At 28.7% G+C, this 21,048-nt stretch overlaps 1 protein-coding gene across 1 annotated transcript in view; it reads left to right on the top strand.

The window, feature by feature from the left end:
- The window catches only part of LOC107452704 (adhesion molecule nephrin-like), a 435,364-nt gene that overhangs the window by 255,952 nt on the left and 158,364 nt on the right, over positions 1-21,048 (top strand). Inside the window, exons 9-10 of the mRNA XM_071188109.1 lie at positions 4,989-5,076; positions 17,296-17,432. Of these exons, the coding sequence (XP_071044210.1) occupies positions 4,989-5,076; positions 17,296-17,432 (225 nt within the window). The remainder of the gene's footprint in view (positions 1-4,988; positions 5,077-17,295; positions 17,433-21,048) is intronic.

The following is a 21,048-nucleotide window of genomic DNA, read 5'->3' as shown; positions in this document are numbered from 1 at the left end:
CTTTGAAACCATTTACATAAAGTATGGTTATAAAACCATGAATACAAAACTATAAAATTTTTTAACCATTTACAACTAGCATTTTTCAAAAACGTAAAAAAAAATATATTATTTAACTAGATATAGGAATTCTGCCTTTGGTAAGGTAATGAGCATTGGAGAGTGACGGACACTGGAAATTCTTCATGTGTTGAAGGAAATTCAGGAAATTTTATGTTGTCAACACTAGGACTTCAGTTTTTCCGGCCATGAAAACAACAGATAAGCCCGCTCGGCTATGATTCGTGCGTAGTTGGAAAGAAATAAGCAGCTTCATTATGTGCTTCTAGTTGGTGCTATAAGATTCTGATTGTTTAACAGTATAGGGTGAAAGCAGTTAATAAACAGTTTTTCTCAAATTTAACAGTTTGATTACCATTTTTTTTGTCATTTGACTGTTTTTATTAAATATGGTAAAATAACCATTGAATAAATTGTTGTTTAACCATTTTTTCCGAAAAATTTCTAGCAGCTTACTCTTGAGTTGCAAATTTTTTATACTTCTAATAATCCTTTATATACACTTAAAACTTACACAATAACGTAGTTAAATAGTTTAAATATACACAAACGTACGGAGTTGCGAACCTTTTTCATTAACGAGTTTCTGAGTGGTGTATCAACTATTGGTGTTATCTTCACCCTTTGAATTTGATTTGTTATTGACTTGAAATAAAGTTCACACAATTTTTGCACAAAATTCGGATAGGTGTTGCGCTACAGAATAAATATAAATATATTTAAATTATTTCAGATTCTTCAAAGCAGTTGTAACATTCTTTCACTGTCACTCATCATTATTTAAATTTCGCACTCTTTGAAATAAACAAATTTTATGTTAAACTTTTGAGAACCATCATTCATTTCTTCATTATACTTTTTTCAAGGAGAAAGGTTAAAACTTATTTTAAAAGCTGTTAATTTAGTTTAATGGTCCATAATCGAGTTTATTTCTTAATTAGCAATAATTACAAGCTTAACCAAAATGTTTCGAGGTAGAATGAAAGGAGGAAATGAGCTGTTTTTAAAATGTCGACATTGATTAATGTATTGCTTCCTAAATTTGTTCTTAACTCTCATTTTCTTGAAATTAAAGACCAATAAAGAAAAATGTCTGAGTTCTGTAATATGAGATATTGTAAAAGACTTTTCTTACAGAAAGAGTTTTTTTTCCTTTCCTTTTTGGGATTTATCGATTAATGTTTCCCTTTAAATCTAACACCTAGCAGTTTTAAACTTTAAAAAGAAAATGTAATAATGAGACTAATAATGTGATATTATAAGATTTTGAAAGCTTTAAATTAGTAAGATCTACAGACATAGCCAGTATGTCTGTAATACTCATTACACTGCACTGTAAAAATAGGAATCGCGATCAGTTCATTAAAAAGAATAACAACTACTTTATAAAAACCAAGGGTAATTCTTGATGCAATCAAATACCAAAGACAATTCCTTGTGTAGTCAAACACCAGAATACTTCTTTGGAGGTCATTTAGTTGCTCCTTTTTTCAAGTAGTTTTAGTTTCTCAAGTGTTTTTGAAATAAATTAGCTTTATACAGTTGCAGAATATAATAAATTTGCTTTAGGCTTAATACAGCGGAAACTGATATGATTTTAATATAAGGAGATTATTTAATATAATTGACAGATGTATGTGAATTATCTAATAAGAACATAATTATCTTCATGAAACAACTGAAAACGAACACGCCTTTTATAACAGTAGTCAAACCTTTTGTAGTAGTTAAGTATGAAAGGGGACGAAAAATTACCCCTTACTGAAACTTGCTCCACAGAAAACAATCTGCTGATTTGATCTAATAATTTTTCAATGTCCTAAGAAAATTCCTTTCTTCGAAATAAAAATGATTCAGAAGTAGTTTGTGTATGCCTCTGATCTTGGTGTAAGCTTGTTATGTTACTAGTGGTGTGATAGGTTTGGTAATATAGCATTTAGAATTATTAAAACAATAGTGTTAAAATATAGTATAAATCTTTGTATTGAGCTAAATAAGGATATATTTAATAGTAGAAACTTTATGGGACACACTTTTAAAAAAATGGGAGAAAAAAATCTGTTTAAAAGAAATTACTTTTCATCAGTTCATATTTCGGTTCGGTTATTTACAATCCCCTGTCCTACAACTACTCGCTCTCTTTTTTTTGGAGATTTTCCACTCGGTTGTAGTTGGCTGCAATAATAGCACAAGCTTCTATTTCGTTTAAAATTTGTTATCCGAACTAATGAAGTATGGAATCAATTTTTTATTTTATTTAAGAAAATGCCAAACATGAGAAAGCGGATCGTTAAACCCCACTGAATTGGAAAATCTCTTGCAGTTCTTACTAGGTTCCGGTGGAATAATTTAATCATACTTATTGTACCCCCGAACTATAAAATTTGCAAGAGTTATGAAGATATTGAACACATATTTACTGTCTACCCAGTTTATGATGATTTCTCGAAACAATTCAACTTTGATATTATTGAAACTGGAACTAAGAGAAAGTAAACAAAGGCATAGAGGAGATTTTTAAAAGAGCATTCAATATTTGGTATGTTAACAGTTCAGTAAAGGATTTTTATTGATGCAACAATTCCAGATTCTACACACACTGGCAAATGAGTTAGAAAATTTTCACATGCCATGTTCGCACTATTAGAAAGTCTGGTAGGAGTTACATAATGTGAGACAAGTTGCTAATATCAAAGTGCTGCTTTTCAAGGGTAAATAAACCAACCATACGAAACCAATCGAAAATCAAGTTCACCCTGCTATGCTACATTTTTATTCGAAAGCTGATAAAACATGCGATAATTCAACAATGCATCGTGCCAGAAGCGTAGAAAAAAATGTATTCCATGAGCTTCAATATGACCTTCAAAACCTCCCTTTTACAACATTTTGGGAAGTCATATTCGTCAGCAATCCTCAATTTGGGTTTAATTAAGATTATTATGAACTCTCTGTAACCAACGTAGACAATGTACGGTATTATTTAGACGTAAATACATTCCTATAGATTTAATGTCCTCATGAATACGGGCTATTATTCGTGCAAAAAGAGAACTAAAAATGTTTATCTTTCTAATTCATTGAACAAGGTATGTAACTCTTCAATGACCTTCTTTCATGTATTCTGTTCAATCATAGTTTCTGCGCGATTTAAATTTTTACAGTTTCATTCACTTATTAAAGAATTTAGTTATTCAGAATTTTACTTATTAAAAAGTAAAGTTATTTGCTACATTGGATATTTTGTGATAATTTTAGTAAGTTGGCTGTACTAACACTGTAACAAATTAAGGATCAAATTGTGGGTGCATAATCCAAAAAAAACTATTTTACAGTTAAATCCATTTTTACAGCAAAATATTATATCGACGGTAATATTTCACTGTAAAAATGGATATATATATATATATATATATGTAAAGTAATATAATTTAATTAGGATGATTCAGTAATTTTAGTGTCATTATTACGGTACATCCGCTTTTTGTTCTGTAACATTTTCTGGTAAAATGGCATTTTGCAGTAAAATGTGCCGGTACCTTGAGTACCTGCTCTTTTTTAATTAACCTGATCAGATTTTTTTACAATTTGTTAGATTTGGCACATGGTGGCTTTCCATACTGATATTTGATTAATTTTCAAGACAAATGTTATTTAAAGATTATTCTATTCAGTTAAATATTTCATAATTGAATCAAATAATGTAAAAGTTTAGGTGAACAACATAAGCAAGTGCACACAGAAATATTGCTTATTCTAATTCCCATTTAGGTTTTGTTTCTTAGTGTTAAAACACAAACAGAGTTCAACAATCTCTCTTACCTTACAATTAGGAGGTGAATAATAAATTCGAAAATAAACTTAAATATTCATTTAAGAGCAAAAATAAAATTAATTCAGTTCTAAGCCATAAAATTGTCTAGTTCAAGAACACTAAAACCTTTTAGTGAGAATTATAATAATTTTGGACACTATTTATTCGTTAATTGTAAGTTTATGCACTAAAATAAAAATAACACGTTTGGAAACACATATTTCATGGTTAAAAATTAGATAATCTCGTATTAAGGAATATATTATTCATTAATCATTTTATGTTTGCTAGTTTCTCGTTCTAAACATTCTAAACAATCCCTTAAAAGTAAAACTATTTTGGATAACTGTTAGAATAAGCAAGCTATTTAATAAATAGTAATAATTTTAGGTTTTTTTTCCTAAATGATTAACTTTTATGACTTGTTTAAAAATAATTATGAAAACCTGTTAAAAAAGACTTTAAAAATAATGAACTAGAAGGTGTTATTTAAGAAAATTAATGAAATTTAAATACGAATTAACTATAAAATGTAGCGTAATTTGTTCAATGTAAAATCGAACTTTTTTATTTGATAAGTTCTATGTATTATTTAATATTTATCTTCACTACACTCAATCAATGAAGAAAATATAAAGTGTCTCATGTCAATTTTCTTTCACTGATTGTCCTTAAAATCGATAACTTCTTATTTAAGTAATGTCGTTGATGCAAATAATTCATTATTGTAAGTGTAATTCAATATTGTATAATCTTTTTCCCAGTACATAAAAATATAATAGAAAATTATTTTAGAAATATTATTATTTTTGTTGATTAATTTGTTAATTAACCCTTAAGAAAATCACTTTCAAGAGGATTATAGCTCAGAAACGGAAGGAAAATAAAATCATGTAAACAAAAATACAACCTGAATGAATTGTTACAAAATCTAATGAAACCTTTTACAAATTTAAAGTGTTTTAAACACAGCATATTTTGGAAGTTCATCTTTCAACAAGCATCGACTGCATTATAAAACGTATAGCAAACTACGCATTATTTATTTCTTTTTAAATAAATTTTAAAAATTGTTTTGTCCACTTGAATATTTACTATACATAATTTATTCTAGGATATGAACATCAAATCTTTTACCTGCATTGCACATACATCTCCTCGCCATGGCAAAGTCTTTCAAACCTTTAATGTTACTGTATTATGTAAGTAGCATATTAGTGGCATTTTATTTATTATGTATTCTGATTATATGATTGTGTTTGATGAGAATATTATAGTAATTATAACGAAAAAATTACTTATGTAAATCAGCGTTGAAAATATGGGTAAAATTGAATAGAAATATTTCTGTTACACACTACTTACCCATTGAATAACGTATGGAAAACAGTTTCTTCCTCGGAAAAAAGGCCTATAACTTCAGAAATTTCCGTGACCAAAAGGGTTATTAAAGAACGAGTTACATTATCTTTCTTCAAGAATATTTTTGGTAGATATTTGATAAACTGATGATACAAAACTCTTACATTTTCATTAGTAACGAAATTGTATCATAATAAGGGTTCTGACCATAATATTACTGTTGTTGGCTTTCAATTTTCGTTATATCTATGTACTTTTTAAGCATGTGGGGCAAACTTAAGGGCCGCCAACGGCCGCAAAGCAATTATATATTTAAAATGGCTGTCATAATTTGATTGAACAATTGATTGCCAGAAAAAATTCGATAACACATCGGCACTTTTTTTCGTAGAAAATGCATCCCGTGAGCAATTTATTACTATTTTCATTATCATTATTAATGTAACTATTACTATTTAATAAATATGGAATTAATAACCCAAATTTTTGACTCATGCATTTGCTGAGGAAGAAATATAACTACAGTGTTTGCGTTTTTATTTCAAATACAACATTGAACAACTGATTCATACATTGGATACGTGATTCAGTTTCAAACACATAATTTCCTTTCAATCGTTATTCAGATAATCAAATCATTCAAAAAATAGGATAAGTTAGCGAATCAAGTGTCTGACTAATTTCACTCTTACTCATATTTACGTCGCATGAAATGTAAACTATGTTATCTTCAGCATTGGACACTAACCCATGATCCGCATGCTATTATAGAAATTTTACAAAAAACTGTGGAATCACTTGTGTCCTCAGTGATTGTTATTAATTTTGCCACTATGAAGTGATTTTGGCATATTCAAGAGTTTGCCGTTCAAACATTATACTTGCTTCATATCAAAAAATCAAGATAAATCCAATTAATCAATCCCAACATTCAACAAATATGTTTATTTAACTAACATTTTAATGATATCTAAATTTAATCACTTCAATTATATTATTTTGTCTATTTTCTCTTCATGAGACAACAACAATGTTTAAGTTTAAGCTACTTTACTAAGCATTATATTATATTTTATAAAGGAAAAGTTCAGTTTGCTACATTCATTTAAATAAAATGAAAAAAGTTGAAAAGTGTTGTTAAACATTGATACAATTTCAACATCTAATCTAATGGTTAATTCCACAAAAAATTCCCCCGCAATTTTTGTAAATGGCAGTTGAATAAGAAGTAGAGTACTCGGAACAGGAAATCACGCAATCACAACTTGGTTTATTGCCGACAAAAGCAGAAAAGAAAATGTTGGCCGGAAATTGGGCAGTCGTCCGAAAGTAAGAAGGCTGTATGACTAAATCCACTTTATTCTGGTGAAAATAGTACTGAAGTTTACGATATATTTTTTTTTCTCGGGTCATTTTTGGGATTTATTTCAGTCCATTCTCACCCTCAATAAGGCCAAAAGATTTTCGGTTTGCATCTTCCAATCATCCTTAACGCGAGAAGAATTAGCGAAGCAATTGAGCTTCATGTCTTTCCTTATTACATTACATTTCAAGAAAACATAACTTTCAAAGTTTTATTCTGAACGTGAAGAAGAAAAAGCCATTACAGTTAAGATTATTTCATTTTCAAACTTTTACGGAATCGCTTATGCTTGATCATTTTATGACCTATAAAAAATTCTCTCTCACTATATATATATATATATATATATATATATATATATATATATATATATATATATATATATATATATATATATATATATATATATATATATATATATATATATATATATATATATATATATATATATATATATATATATATATATATATATATATATATATATATATATATATATATATATATATATATATATATATATATATATATATAAAATATCTAAAAAGAGTGTTTTAAACTAAATTTTGTTACGAACATTAAAATATCTAAATCACAAAACGCGGAGATTGTGCTTTCTTACTGAAAAACAATTGAAAAGTATTTGTATTTAAAATTAAATCCTAGGAGCATATAATTTTTAAAAGTTTTGAATTAAATTAAGTTTGTAAAGACTTGATATGAAATTTTGTTTCAATTTTGATGAAAAATCTAGGTCATCTCATTTAAGTTTTTATTTAATGTTTCTTTTCATTTTTTTTTTACTTTCTCATAACATAAGCTTATGTATTGAACTTTCGCCATTTATAAATGAAACTATCACGTTTAAGATAAAGGAATAAATAAGAACATTATTATAGTCTCGACAAAACTTTGATATATATATTTCAAATTAGCGAATGAAACACTGTCTTAATCTATATTAAATTTCCAGACACTAAAAATCTCCGATATTAATTTTAACTTGCCTTTTTTCGAACATTCAGATTAGCACACTTCGTAATAAAGCTTATCAAATTTCCTTCGTTTATCCTAAACATCAGCTAAGGCTCAATTTTTACTTTCTTACTCTAAGCTTTTTACGTTATTATTTTGCTTTACTATATGATTAATTCAAAAAAAAAAAGAAAAAAGGAAAAAAAAAACTAAAGCTATCACTAATTAGATACAGGATGAAATTAAAATGTTGGTTTGGATAAATCGGTAAGGAGAATTTTTAGCTTTTCCATTTCTAAGAATTTTCTTATACATAGTAGTATTATATTTATATCTAAAGAAAATTCATGCAGAAAATTTATAAGGTAGCGCATATTTTTTCCCCAGCACTCCAAGTTTTTAGCTCAAAAGATTTTTGACCGTTGGCGGAGCAAAGAATAATATTTTGTTATTAACTTTTTGTGGTGCTATCTTTTGAAACTTTCAACCTAAAAACAGGAAATTTTCAAAACGATCTCTATTTTCAGACTGGTCTCTCACATTGTTACAATACCAAAAATAAGTAAATTCAAGAATAACGCATCGTTTAGTTTGTTTGAGAGTCATTTAATTTGTTTATGTGAATTTATTTATTGCACTGATTATTGATAATGTTAATCTAAAACTAAATTTGCACAAAATATCATTGTTTTTATCCATTCTTCTAAAATAAATAAAAAAAAACTTTAAATATTCCTTTTCTTTCGTAAAGTATTCGAAGATACTTGCAAACAACTAAAAATAGTGAGTTATGTAATTCAATTCGAGTCACGTAACTAAGAACCATGTAACTATAACTAAATGTCATTTAACTAACCCAAAACAAACTTGTTTATAAGACCATCAAGATATTTTGATGGTTTATGTTGGTTTCTTGAAGGCCAAACATTATTTAATAGTAAACAGCAGCCGACAATTCCCTTAATGCAGAAAAGGATATTGATGAACCAATAAACTTCCATCATTTCATGTTGGAAAATGATATTTCACTATATGATGGTCAACCTACCAGTTATGTTAGAAAATCATTGACCAACAAATTTATTTATCTCATGAGGGAAAATGTTGCTTTAGTACTATGATGGTCAACCAACAAGTTATGTTTGATTATCTAAGGTCAATAACTTCCTTCATTTCATGATGGAAAGTATTGTTTTAGTACAAGGATGGATATCAATTGTCGGTTAAATAAATTGAAAATTCATTTAACTGAAACTACTAGTTAAAGTCTATAATTTTTCTTTCAAAGGAGGGAAAAATCGTCCGATTGTGCGTGGCGGTGGTGGAAAACACTCTTGGGTGAGCAGGCAAAAATGATCATTTCTTGGTCACGCACTTTGTAGAGATAAGATTCACTGTTTGAAACGAAAGAAACCAGTCCATCAAACGCATCAAGTGTGATTGACCCGTGAAGCTGGATTAATTTCAATATCGGGATGTTGGGCAGTCTTGATGGTCTCAACAAAATGCATGATGGATTATGATACAAAATTCTAGTAATTTATGTTCGATCATGATGGATTAAATGGAACATCTGGGAATTATAAAAATCTAGCATACTATGAAGGGTATGTTATGTTTTTCTAACGTGAAAAAGGTGCCAATTCCTAACTCTGGAAAGATTTGATGGTCCCATATAGCTGTAAAATGGTTTTTGGTTGAAATTCAAGATGAAGACAATCACATTTATCTTGGTCCGTCATTGGAAAACCATCATGATTGAAATTTGCTTCATTTTTACTGTTTTAGATTACCGCATGCAAGTTATTTAAAATTAATAATATCCAAATCTATTCATGAAAAGCAAATTTTTACAATCTGAGCAAATCTTTATTCGCGTATTCCGTTGAAATTTTTTTTTTCGTATTTCAATTCTTGATGGGAAACTTTATTAAAAACCCATTAGATGAAAATGAAAAATATATCAAATCAGGTTTAACTAAAAGTTTAAATTCAAAGGTATTTAAAACAATCGTCATTTAACTTCCTTCTGGTCCCGCAGTGGACTGATCGTTAAGACACGGTTCCCAGCAGATCACCGAAGTCAAGCATCATTGGCTACGGTCAGTGTGCGGGTGGGTGACCACTTGGATCAGTCTGCGTAGGGACCGAGGGTGTGCGGTATTGGTCCTCGTTACACTGTGCTACCGTAAAGTGCTCGACTTCGCGCGCAGGTCGTCGGGCTACCGAAGCGGAGGTGCCATCCCCTCCGCAGAGGATCAAAATTGTGATGGCATGTCTTCGGATCATCCTCCGGGATGTTTCCCAGACCGTCGCCCATAGCCCATTGTGCAGTTCTAGAGCTACGTAAATTAACAACATCAACAACAACTTCCTTCTGCTTTATTTTCTGCAATAAAGCCAATCTCGTTGGTTTTTTCACCGGTTAAATATTATTTTCTTTCCCCAATGTTTATACTTTTCTTAGTTATATTCTTGATAAGAATTTTAGAAATCCGTGTTCATTTCAGATAAGCCTGCATATCCTCAATTCATTAGTTTTTGCAAAAGAAATAATTTTATTGAACGTAACTGCTGCATATAAAATGATATTTTATTTTGTACAATTGTGAGATTTTGCACTCAGTTGGAATTTTTTTAAAAATATTTTTAACGGTTACGGTGGGTAGGGCACTAGGCCCATGTCCAAGAGTTCGTGGATTCGATCGCCGAAGAGTCTCCGTGTACTAAATGGTGACTGATGCGCATTAAATCTATCAAGTCGCAAAGCCCTCCATATTCTCATATCAAATCAATATCTCTGGGGGTAGATCCAGGAGTTTCCTTGTCTTCTGGATGATGGTTCAAAATTACAAATTGTTCATCTACTGATAAAATAAAATAAAGTACATCAAATGAGCAGAGTTAGTGCTTGAAAAAAAGACATTTTATTGGAAGAAATAATTAAAAATTGCACTTTTGTACGAAAATCTAGATATTAAGCATTTCAATTTGAGCTAAGCTATTAGGATATAGAATGAATAACTATTAACAATTTTAATCATAGGTAGCTAGATTTCAAAGCTCTAAGATATCTGTTCTCAAATGTTCCCAAGAAAATTTGCATTGAGCTCAACCGTTACTCTCTTTCTGTATATATATATATATATATATATATATATATATATATATATATATATATATATATATATATATATATATATATATATATATATATATATATATATATTAGAGACATAGCTTTCCTATTGAAATATATTATAAGAGTTAATTCAACAAACGGTAAATTATAAATGAATAAAACACGCGGAGAAAGACATAAACAGATAAAACAAAAAACAATGCTTACACATTTAACTAGTGAAATATTTAAGAAACGAATTATAAAACCAAAAACGCAAGAAACAATTTATAGTTAATATGAACAAATTAAATCAATATTTAGGTTACCTTTGAGTAACTCTTAGAGTCAAGTTTTGTTCTCTGAAAGTCATACACAAATAGTAGCCCTACAATCAGAAAATGTTTCTGATACTCAAATAAAACACGCAAACGGAATTTAAACTTCACTGAAAGAAACACAATGGGAAAATGTTTTTAAATTTATTATTTTTTCCGTAGCTGATATCCTACTTATCTCTATCAAAAATAAAACTTTACGAAATTTGCTCTCGTCTTAGCCTGGAAGACTAAATGTAATGTTTATCTAACTTAAAGTCCCTTTTCTTAGATGGAGAGAAAAGAGAACTTATTTTTCTTTCAATGTTTTATTTTCCAGATCATTTTCTTTTCTTCATTATCCAGAGTTTTCTTTTGTTGAAGGAAAATCTTCGAAAGTAAATTACATGATTTTAAACTACGTATCTATCTATATTGTACACAAATATTTACATTTCATTAGTGTGTTTGATTTAGTAGTTTTTCATTCGTTTTATGATAATGGTGATAATTACATTTTTAGAAAAGAATATAATGTTTATTTTTGTCTTGAAAATAATAAAAATTATTACAGATCTTTATACAAATACTAGTTTCAACAAATACATTGTTATTTTTTTAGCGGTGAATCTTAAAGAATTACTGGAACTCGCTTTTAATTTATGAATAAATATTAAATAAGACATATATCCTTGACTATTCCCTGTTTCAGTGTTTTTCTGTTTTTTTTTAAATCCTACTTGATAATTATAGTATTCTGAAAGACTTATTTTCGTCCTTTTGTTTCGATTGATTGTCATAAGCTAAATTTAAAAATATTAAAATCTTAATATGTTTTCTAGAGCAATAAACATAAATTATGAAGCATATGGTAATGTTAAAGAAGATTTTTAGCACGGAACAGGATAACGAGAACACAATTTCAAGCTATTTCAATGACATGTGTAATAAAAATAAATTGCAAATAAGTTTCTTTTCGCATTTTTCTCGTGAACAGAAAATAATGCAGGAATAATATAATTCACTAGATTGGTTTACAGATAGGTTTATTTTAAATAAATATTTTTAAGATCAATATTTATTACAAACAAACCATGGAAATGTAGGGGTTGTGTATATTAGAAATTTTTACTATTAAAATAAATAAATCAGAATTTTTTTCTTTTTTTTTTCTATAAAAAGAACTTATTTTGGACAGTATACAAGCACTTACTTTTAAAAAGAACTAACGACACAATGTTAGAAATTTCATTCAAAAAATAAAACGACAAAACGGTAAAATAAACGACAGCAGCTAACCATACAATTAACCGTAAAGCTTATTGTTAAAATCATTACTTTACTTTTGTTTGAAATCGTTTCTAACTGGAATGAGTGAGAAAGAAAACTATGCGGATTTGTACCCATTTAAACCAAGTATAGTTTCGAAATTTGCAAAAATGAAATTTAAGTTATGGAAGTTAAGTTAGGTATGATTGTAATTACACTTTGTTAGGTTTTTCGTTAGGTGCTAGATATTGGATTTAGGTTGTGGTTAATTTGTGTTTCGTCAAATGAACCATGAAATGTAAATTAATTAATTTATGTAGTGGTGCAATCTATCGTGAAGGGTACTATACAGCTCTGTGGTGCTGTTATTCATACATGAGTAAAAGTTTCCTATTCTAATTGTCCACGGCCACCAACTGAGGTGTGTAATACACTAGAAACACCTCATATGTTGAATGGATGGAATATATATATATATATATATATATATATATATATATATATATATATATATATATATATATATATATATATATATATATATATATATATATATATATATATATATATATATATGTATGTATATATATATATTGTGGTTTCAATGCTGGGATTTGAATCCCCATTCAGGAGATTGATAAATTTGCCGTCTTGGTTAAGGTTTGTACATTGATGTAAATAACTAAGTTGCTTATTTCTTACATCACGCACTTATTTATTTCAAAATAATAGGCATCCACTGTTGAGTTAAGCATACGATGATGAGAAAATCATGTATTCGTATCACGTAGCTTAACTTCCCTTACGGAAAAGTTGAGGTATTTTTGAGGTACAAATGGGATTGTAATTTAAATATGTCGTTTGGTTAAAAAGGGTGCAAATGAATACATCCAAATTTACCTCAAACATATCTAAAATATACCTCCAGAGGTATATATGTATCACGCTAAGGTGTTTCATCTTACATTAGTGGAGAGACAGCTATTTACTAATTTAAGATGTTTCGTTTCCTACCTTAGGTTATTGCTTATCAGCGTGAAATGTACTTTTTTACACCAGTGGAAGTATTTCTTCAACAACCTAAGGTATTTCTTCAACAACCTATTTAACACTTCGTGTTATTCTGGATCTACCTCAACTGTATTTTTTGACTGTCGTGAAGGCAATTTTTAATAACTTGAGGTGCTTCATGTTCTACCTCAGGTTTTCATATTTCAACCTAAAGCATATATTTTATTCTTGTAGTGGTATTTTTTATGAACTTTAGATGCATCATTTTACACATCAAGTTATTATATATCTACCACAAGTGCATTTTTCGACAGTTGGAAAAGTTGTTTTTTATGAATTGTTTTTATGAATATTGTATTCGATGTTCTACTTCTGGTTATTATTTTTCAACCTCAAGTGCGGATTTATATAATTGTTGTGATATTTATTTATCTACATAAGGTGTGCTATTTTACACTTCCGGCATTTATAAATCAACCTCAATTGTATTTTTCGACACTTGAAAATGTTATTTTTTATTAACATGAGGTGTTCCGTGTTCTGCCTTAGGTTATTATTTCGCTACCTCGAGTATACAGTTTGTATTTTTAGAGGTATTAATTTATCAACTTAAGAGGAGACATTTTGCATTTTAGGCTCTTATAACTCTATCACTATCTAAAGTCGTTTTTTTAATACTTACGAAGGTAACAATTCAGAAACGTGAGATGTTATATGGTCCATCTAATTAATTAATTTTTAACCACACTAGTATTTAAATTTTATAAATAAAAGTGTATATCTTTGCAGTTTTCCAGCAAGAGATCTTCATTTATCAACCTGAAATTTTTAATATTACACCTTCAGCAGTAATTGCTTCTTTTGCTAAGCTATAAAAGAAAATTTCAAATGTATAATACTTCGGCAATTTTAACAGAATCATTTAAATTATCTTGAAATGACACTTACCCAAATTACACAGTTAAAAAAATATATGTGTACTTAGTTACGATAAATGCTAATTCATAGCAAAAAAGTAATAAACAATACTATTTTTAATTTCAGAATTACTCTGCTTAGAGCAGAAAGTTTTAACAGTCTTAGTCACTAGCATAATTGTATTGTTGGACCACTGAAAAACTAATTATAGTTTGAGATCAATATAATGAGAGTTTTTATCGTGCTGAACATTAGTAGTCCTAAACTCATTAAATTGGGTCGGCTGTTCAACGACAGTTATAAAAGTAGAATATCAGGATAACTAGAATCCCAGCCATAAATGAAGATCACTTTTTTAAAATTTCCCTCTGACTAGATAAGTGATTTAAGAATGTTGCTTTTGTTGTTGCTTCCAATGCACTTGCCAATTGGTGAAATCTAACGAATTTAAGGCACAGGGTTTGTTTCTCGTTTTTCAGTGGCGCCATCTATGGTCAAGAACGCAACTTAAGCCACACACTTGTCATAGGCCGTTTATAGGGTGGACGCGTTCATACATCTATTCATTCATCCACAAATCGTGCTTTTGATCTACGCCAGAGAGCGATCAATCTGCAATTCAGTATCCCCAGAGATATTAATGTGTTACGGGATCATGGATGACTTTGTGACTGGTCAGATTTATCGTGCACCAGTCACCATTTACTACATGAGGAGACATCGGTCGGTGGACATCATACTCATTAACTCTTGGACACGGATCCAACACACCACCTACCATCAATCCCGTCATCTCTAAAAAGTATAAAATTACTTTGATCACTTAGTAATGATATATTTTCAGGGAAAAAAATTATCTTAAAATAACATAACCAGGGAGCAGCAATTTTACAATATTTGTCTAATTTTTATTACAACAAAATATGTTCTAAGAGATAAGTACCATTTATCAAATTGACTTGACTTTTTTCAGATTCTATTAATTTTTCTACAAAACAACTATTACGCTCGGAGAAAGTAAATTGGACAAAATTACCGGAGTATGATAATACTTACCATGTTTCTTGCTCAATGAGAGCACTAAAATGTTCGATAATTTATACCAAAGCGCTTTGTTTATAATTCTGGTGAACGTAACAATAAAACAATAAAATATAGTTTTATATTATGAGATAAAATTTGGTAGTTTATCATGATACCTTAAATGCATGGTGCAAAAAAAAATAATAATAATATTTATGCCGTTAAATTTATAATTTAATTTTAAGTTTTTTTTTATTTTTTCTAAAAGAGAGGCAATGAAAACTATAGTTTTAAAAACCAGAATTTCCGGTAAACTATTACTATATTAAAGAAAAAATATATAAAATTAATGATTTAATTCCCATATATTTTGGTTTCATTAACCAGAATTATTGCTTTGTTTTTACTAGAAATGTCAGCACCATACAGCGCAGTAATTTTGCAGGAACCTTTTTTTTCTCCGCGCAAAATCTGTATTATAGTTATGAGTTTTATTAACAAGGTATATGATTATTGCAAATTCCAAATACATTTGCAACTATAAGATTTTTTGGATTTTATAACAGTTTCTTTGAAAAGTCGAAAAGAAAATTTCAGCAGTATCAGAATGTTTTTCTATATTTCCCACTGTGCTGCTCTATTTTTTCAGAACGTTTCCCTACGTGATTGATTACACATCTTTATTGTTTGGCTAAGTTATTATTCTATTGCATTTCAACAAAATTAAATTATACTAATGAATGACAGATCAACGAAATTATACATTTGGCCTTAAACCCTGACTCAGAGGCACTTTTTGGGGATTTAATATCTCACAATTTTTAAATTAATTTCTTTCCTCCCCTTTTCAAATTTTTATGGAAGACAAAAAAAATAAATAATATGTGCTCATCTTTATCCTACCTTAGTAAAGATTGATAGACATCCAGTTTTATCAGCAACTGCAAACATCTTTTTGTGAAAAAAAGTTTCTTTTTTTGCAATAATAACAAAAGCTTAGTGCACTTGATTAGTTCTTGATGTTTCAACATCGATTTGGATCATTTTACTTATATCATTCGCTTCTATTTATAAAGTAACGTCAAATGAACATTATCCAAATCCGTTTTCACTATCAGGATTACTTTCTTCATAACTGATCGATACCAAGCCACAGAAAGGAATAAAGCTGCCACCTAAAGTGGAAAGCCTTCATTACCAAACCATGATATTTAAAATAAAAAATATATAAAGGGTTTTCTATTTATAAGAATGTTACATTCCTTATATTAACAAGATTTCTCGCTACACCTAGATGAGGGCCAGAAAGTAATGAAGGTTAAGCCACCTTAATATCGGGACCAATGACACGATGATAGTAATGGTGTAGGCATTATGAAGTATCTGCTAGACGTTATGATGAAGCTGTGTCGGCTTCAATTCATCAACTGAAATATCATCATTTTTTTTACATTGCCAGATCAAAGTTTCAACCCCCATTCTATTGCAACCTACTTTACTAACAATTTGAATACAAATTTTCCTTATCAATAAAAATAGTTTAAGTATGTGATTGAGATGGAATTTAATACTGTTCTGAGCAGACATTAAATTAAAAACAATGAAATGTAAAGTTTCGTAAAGTACCACAATTCAGATATCACAGTGACAGATGTTTTATACTGCTTATGACACTGAGGAAATATTCTCGAACAGTCTTTCGCGTGTTTTAATATAGAATTCATTAATGAAACTTAGCACTGTTCTGTTCTCCAGCAACTGCAATGAGATGAAATTTAGCGTTGCTCTGAGCAGACATTTAATAAAAAGCAATTAAATGTAAAGTTTTGTAAAGTACCACGATTCATTTATCACAGTGACAGATGTTTCTTACTGCTTATGAAACTCAGGAAATATTCTCGAACATTCTTTCACGGGTTATAATATAAAATTCATGTGTGACTCAAATTTATTTTATGGTATTCTTACCTTATGGTAATTTAAAATGTCATAGTTTATCATATCTTTACTAAATATAGAAATTGCATAAAAAGTAATTTATATTTTTCTTACTTCACTATAGATCCTCCTGAAATTCCCATTCTATCAGGTTACGAAGATTCAGTTGAATTAAGGGAAGGTGATCGTCAGTCATTTACATGTTCGGGACCAGCAGGCAATCCCCCAGCAGAGCTTAAATGGTTTAGAGGAGAAACTGAGGTAAGTGTTTTCAGAAATTTATACAACTAATGATAAAGAGTGCACAAAATAGCTTACAACTAATGATACTAACATGCCACGCGAACTTAATCTTACAAGAAGATTTTAATATACTAATTATTTAGTACAAGTACAAATGATAAAATAAGTTATGAAATCAGATATGGTGGTTGCTGCAAACTGCAGGGTCAAAAGTCCTAGGTTCAAAACCAGTCGGTGTTAAAAAAAACATTCCTCTCGCGCTTTTTTATATATTGATGAGCACAAAAAACGGGCATGAAACCTTCTTACTCATCGATAGATATCAGCATTAATCGACTTCGCTTAGTTTCATTGTTCACCTTAATACGACTAACAAATTGTTTGAGTTTCAAACGACGTCAAATTGTGAGCCGAAGATAATTTTTACAAGCACAAAATAAATTTAGGGTTATTGGTAATATATTTCACGAAGGGATTTTACAGGTTAACTTGTATTTTTATGGTTATGATCATTTTGTGGGCATTAATTTATTTTTAAGGTTGGAAACTGAAACACGTTTTGCCGGTCACTTGACCGTAATCCAGAAGAGAATAGTTTAGAGTTTACTTATCATAAAAGTAGTCGAAAATTACTTTTAGAGCAATTAAATTAGTTCTGTGCTACCTTCATTCCTCTGAATACAGAAAAAGAAAAAGAAAAATCTTACTATAAGTAAGAACTCATTTAAAGCAACGAAAAAGAAGAAAAAACAAACTTTCAATATCAATTCTATGATATTCAACCAATAAACAAAAACTTTTTTGGAACTGACTCTCGAAAATCATTTTTCGTGGAAAGTTTTTAACGATATCTTATCATTTACAAGATTTTGTGAAGAGCTTTTATCAAGAATATAAGTTTTCTCGATGAAAATCCATTTGGAGTCATAAAGGAGAGCTATTATCACGGGAGTGGTCTTTTATCGAATACATCATATCTGAGAACTATTGCTATCACAAGTCCACAATGTGTTACGTGAGCTCTTCGATCAATCAAATTGTTCTGACCTGGCCAACTGAGGAGAACTAGTGGTTTCCAATAGCTCTTTTCTAGAAGATTCTTCTAATCAGAAAAGAGCAGCCATATTTCTTACGTTTTTTCATCAGTTTTTTTTATGTATAAATAAAAATAATATGTAGTTTTGTCTTTTTTCTATGGGTTAGAGGTTGCCAGTAAATTGTTTTGTTTTATGTGGAATTCCGAAACCATTTTTGGTTGATAAGGTCAAAATAATCTTTAATGGAGTGCTGATAAATCCGGTTCAAATTATAAAAAAAGAATATCTAAAAAAGGAATATCTAAAATAAAAATAACATTTTTTTCACAAGCATTTCTTTACAAAATAAATTTTTTTTGTATTAATAAGTAAAATTTTAAAGTTTTTAATGAACTTACTGTATGGTTATTTTTGCATGAGATTCGATTGAATTTATATCAGACCTCATACGAATTTAAAATCAAAATAAAAAAAGGAGAGTATTTTAGCCATGATTAATTAAATTTAGAACATTTTATGCATGGTTTCATAAATAAATTCTCATTAAATAAGTAAAAACCATTATAGATTCATAAAGGAAGCATTAGTTTACATCCCGAAATAAAACTCTTCAGAAAATTAGTTTTTGTAAATAAATGGATTCTGTTCATTGAGTTCAACTTTTTTAAAAAATAAAATGAAATACTTTGAAGATAAAAGGTACATTGATTTTGATAGATGTTTTAAACTAAACTTTCAGTTAAAATATGCAAACTTATTTATTGAAAGATTTAATTTAGAATGCAAACAAATGTGATTTCAGAATTAATGATAAAAAAAGTTCACGAATAAAATTTGTCTTAAAGTCGTTTAAATTCAAACGCCTTTAATACCTTTTTATTCAATCTGAAGTAATTCTTGGTCATAAAAAACTGACATTTGATAATTTAGCTTTGTATCAAATAATATATTTCAAAACAGTTTCCTTTAATAAATCTACTTCTTTTTCAAGTTTGAATAAAGGTTTTTGAAATTTAATTTCTATTCTAATGTAGCTTTGAAAGAGCTGTAAAAGGGAAGCAATTAGAATTCAAATTGTTAAATCTTTTAACTCCCGTCTTACTTGGTAAAATTTCTCAACGAATAAACATAGTTTCTTGATTAAATAGCTCGGGAAGTAATTAGTTTTCAATGCAAAAAAAAAAAACTACTTGGGTATACCCCCTACGCAGTTTAGTTTAGACAGTTATGAATTTAAAAATCTCAATGTCAGTCAAATTTTATTGATAAATTTGAAATTCTAGTTATTTCTCTAGAAATCTAGTTTAATAACTTGAAACACTTTATAAAATAGCGTAAATAAATTATTACAATGATAAAAACGTGCAGCATATTGGTTCGCAACCAACTTTCCGCTATTTTGTTTCCAATTGTAACATTGAGTGGTATTTGGCAATATAGTTCAGTTAACTAATATTTTTGATGTATGATACAGACATAACATAATTATATAATAATAGGGTTTTAACAGATTATTAATGCATTTATAACAATTGATAAAGTGGATGCTTTTATTTATTGAAAGTAATTTTCAGGTAACTAAATTGTAATGCAAAGTTGAAATGAATCAGCGTTTTCTACACCTTCTGTTTGCTTTCACCCAAAGACAAAATGTAGCAAAAGCTGCAATTGAATTTTTCTGTTGCGTATGGTGAAGGTGCCATGACCGAAAGACTAGTTCTACATTGAACTGAAAGAACCACTCGTAATTTTTATGTCAAACTTAAAAATTCAAAGACACTCCTCGTTTGAATTCGAAGCAAGAGTAATTGCACTAGCTTTGACAAGAATCACGCCTAACAACAAGCAAATTGAAAGAAAAAATGGAATATTGCTATGCTTTGAACTTATTAAAAAATTTGTGAAAGAATCGGGGGGATCTTATTTTCAAACTAAATAGAATTTCAGAATTCTTAATTATGTCAGAGATTTAAATTTGAAGAGACACTTTTCTCTTATTAATGTTTGCTATATTTTTCTTTAAAGTACTGTCGTAAAAATTCATTTAAAGTTGTACTTTCAAAATATGCTTATTAAAGCTGAAAAATAATAAATGTGCCTCTAAAAATGAACAAATATTCTTTTTTATGGTACAAAGGCACATTTTTAAGACACAAAAAGTATTTACTTACGGAGAAATAATTTCTACTCTGAAAACTTAAGCTCATTCTAAGAAGCATTTCGTCTTGCTTACAACAAGCTCTTTTATTGCATTAAAAAGGATCAAAGATCAACTATCGAGAAGACTTAGATGAAAAAATGATTATTTACTTATCTAAAAACAATTTTATATTCCTTTTAATACATTTATTTATAAAATAAAATATGCATTTTGAGAGCGCGTGCTCGCGCTTATAAAATAACCATTGCTATATTTTTTAATTTAAACTCAGGAAATATATATCACATTTCAGATTTAAATTAAACTTTTATATAAATTAAATTTGTTTTAGTTTAAATTATTGTGAATGCATGAGATTTCTGTCTCATATTCTGTGTTTAAATAAAAAAAATAATAATTACTAAACTTGTGAAAAATCGGGAAATGGTGATCAAAT

This window comes from Parasteatoda tepidariorum, chromosome 12, assembly GCF_982258835.1.
Source record: "Parasteatoda tepidariorum strain Cologne lab strain chromosome 12, Ptep-v5.0, whole genome shotgun sequence".
Classification (NCBI taxonomy): Eukaryota; Metazoa; Arthropoda; class Arachnida; order Araneae; family Theridiidae; genus Parasteatoda; species Parasteatoda tepidariorum.
This window is presented reverse-complemented; position numbering and strand designations above follow the sequence as displayed.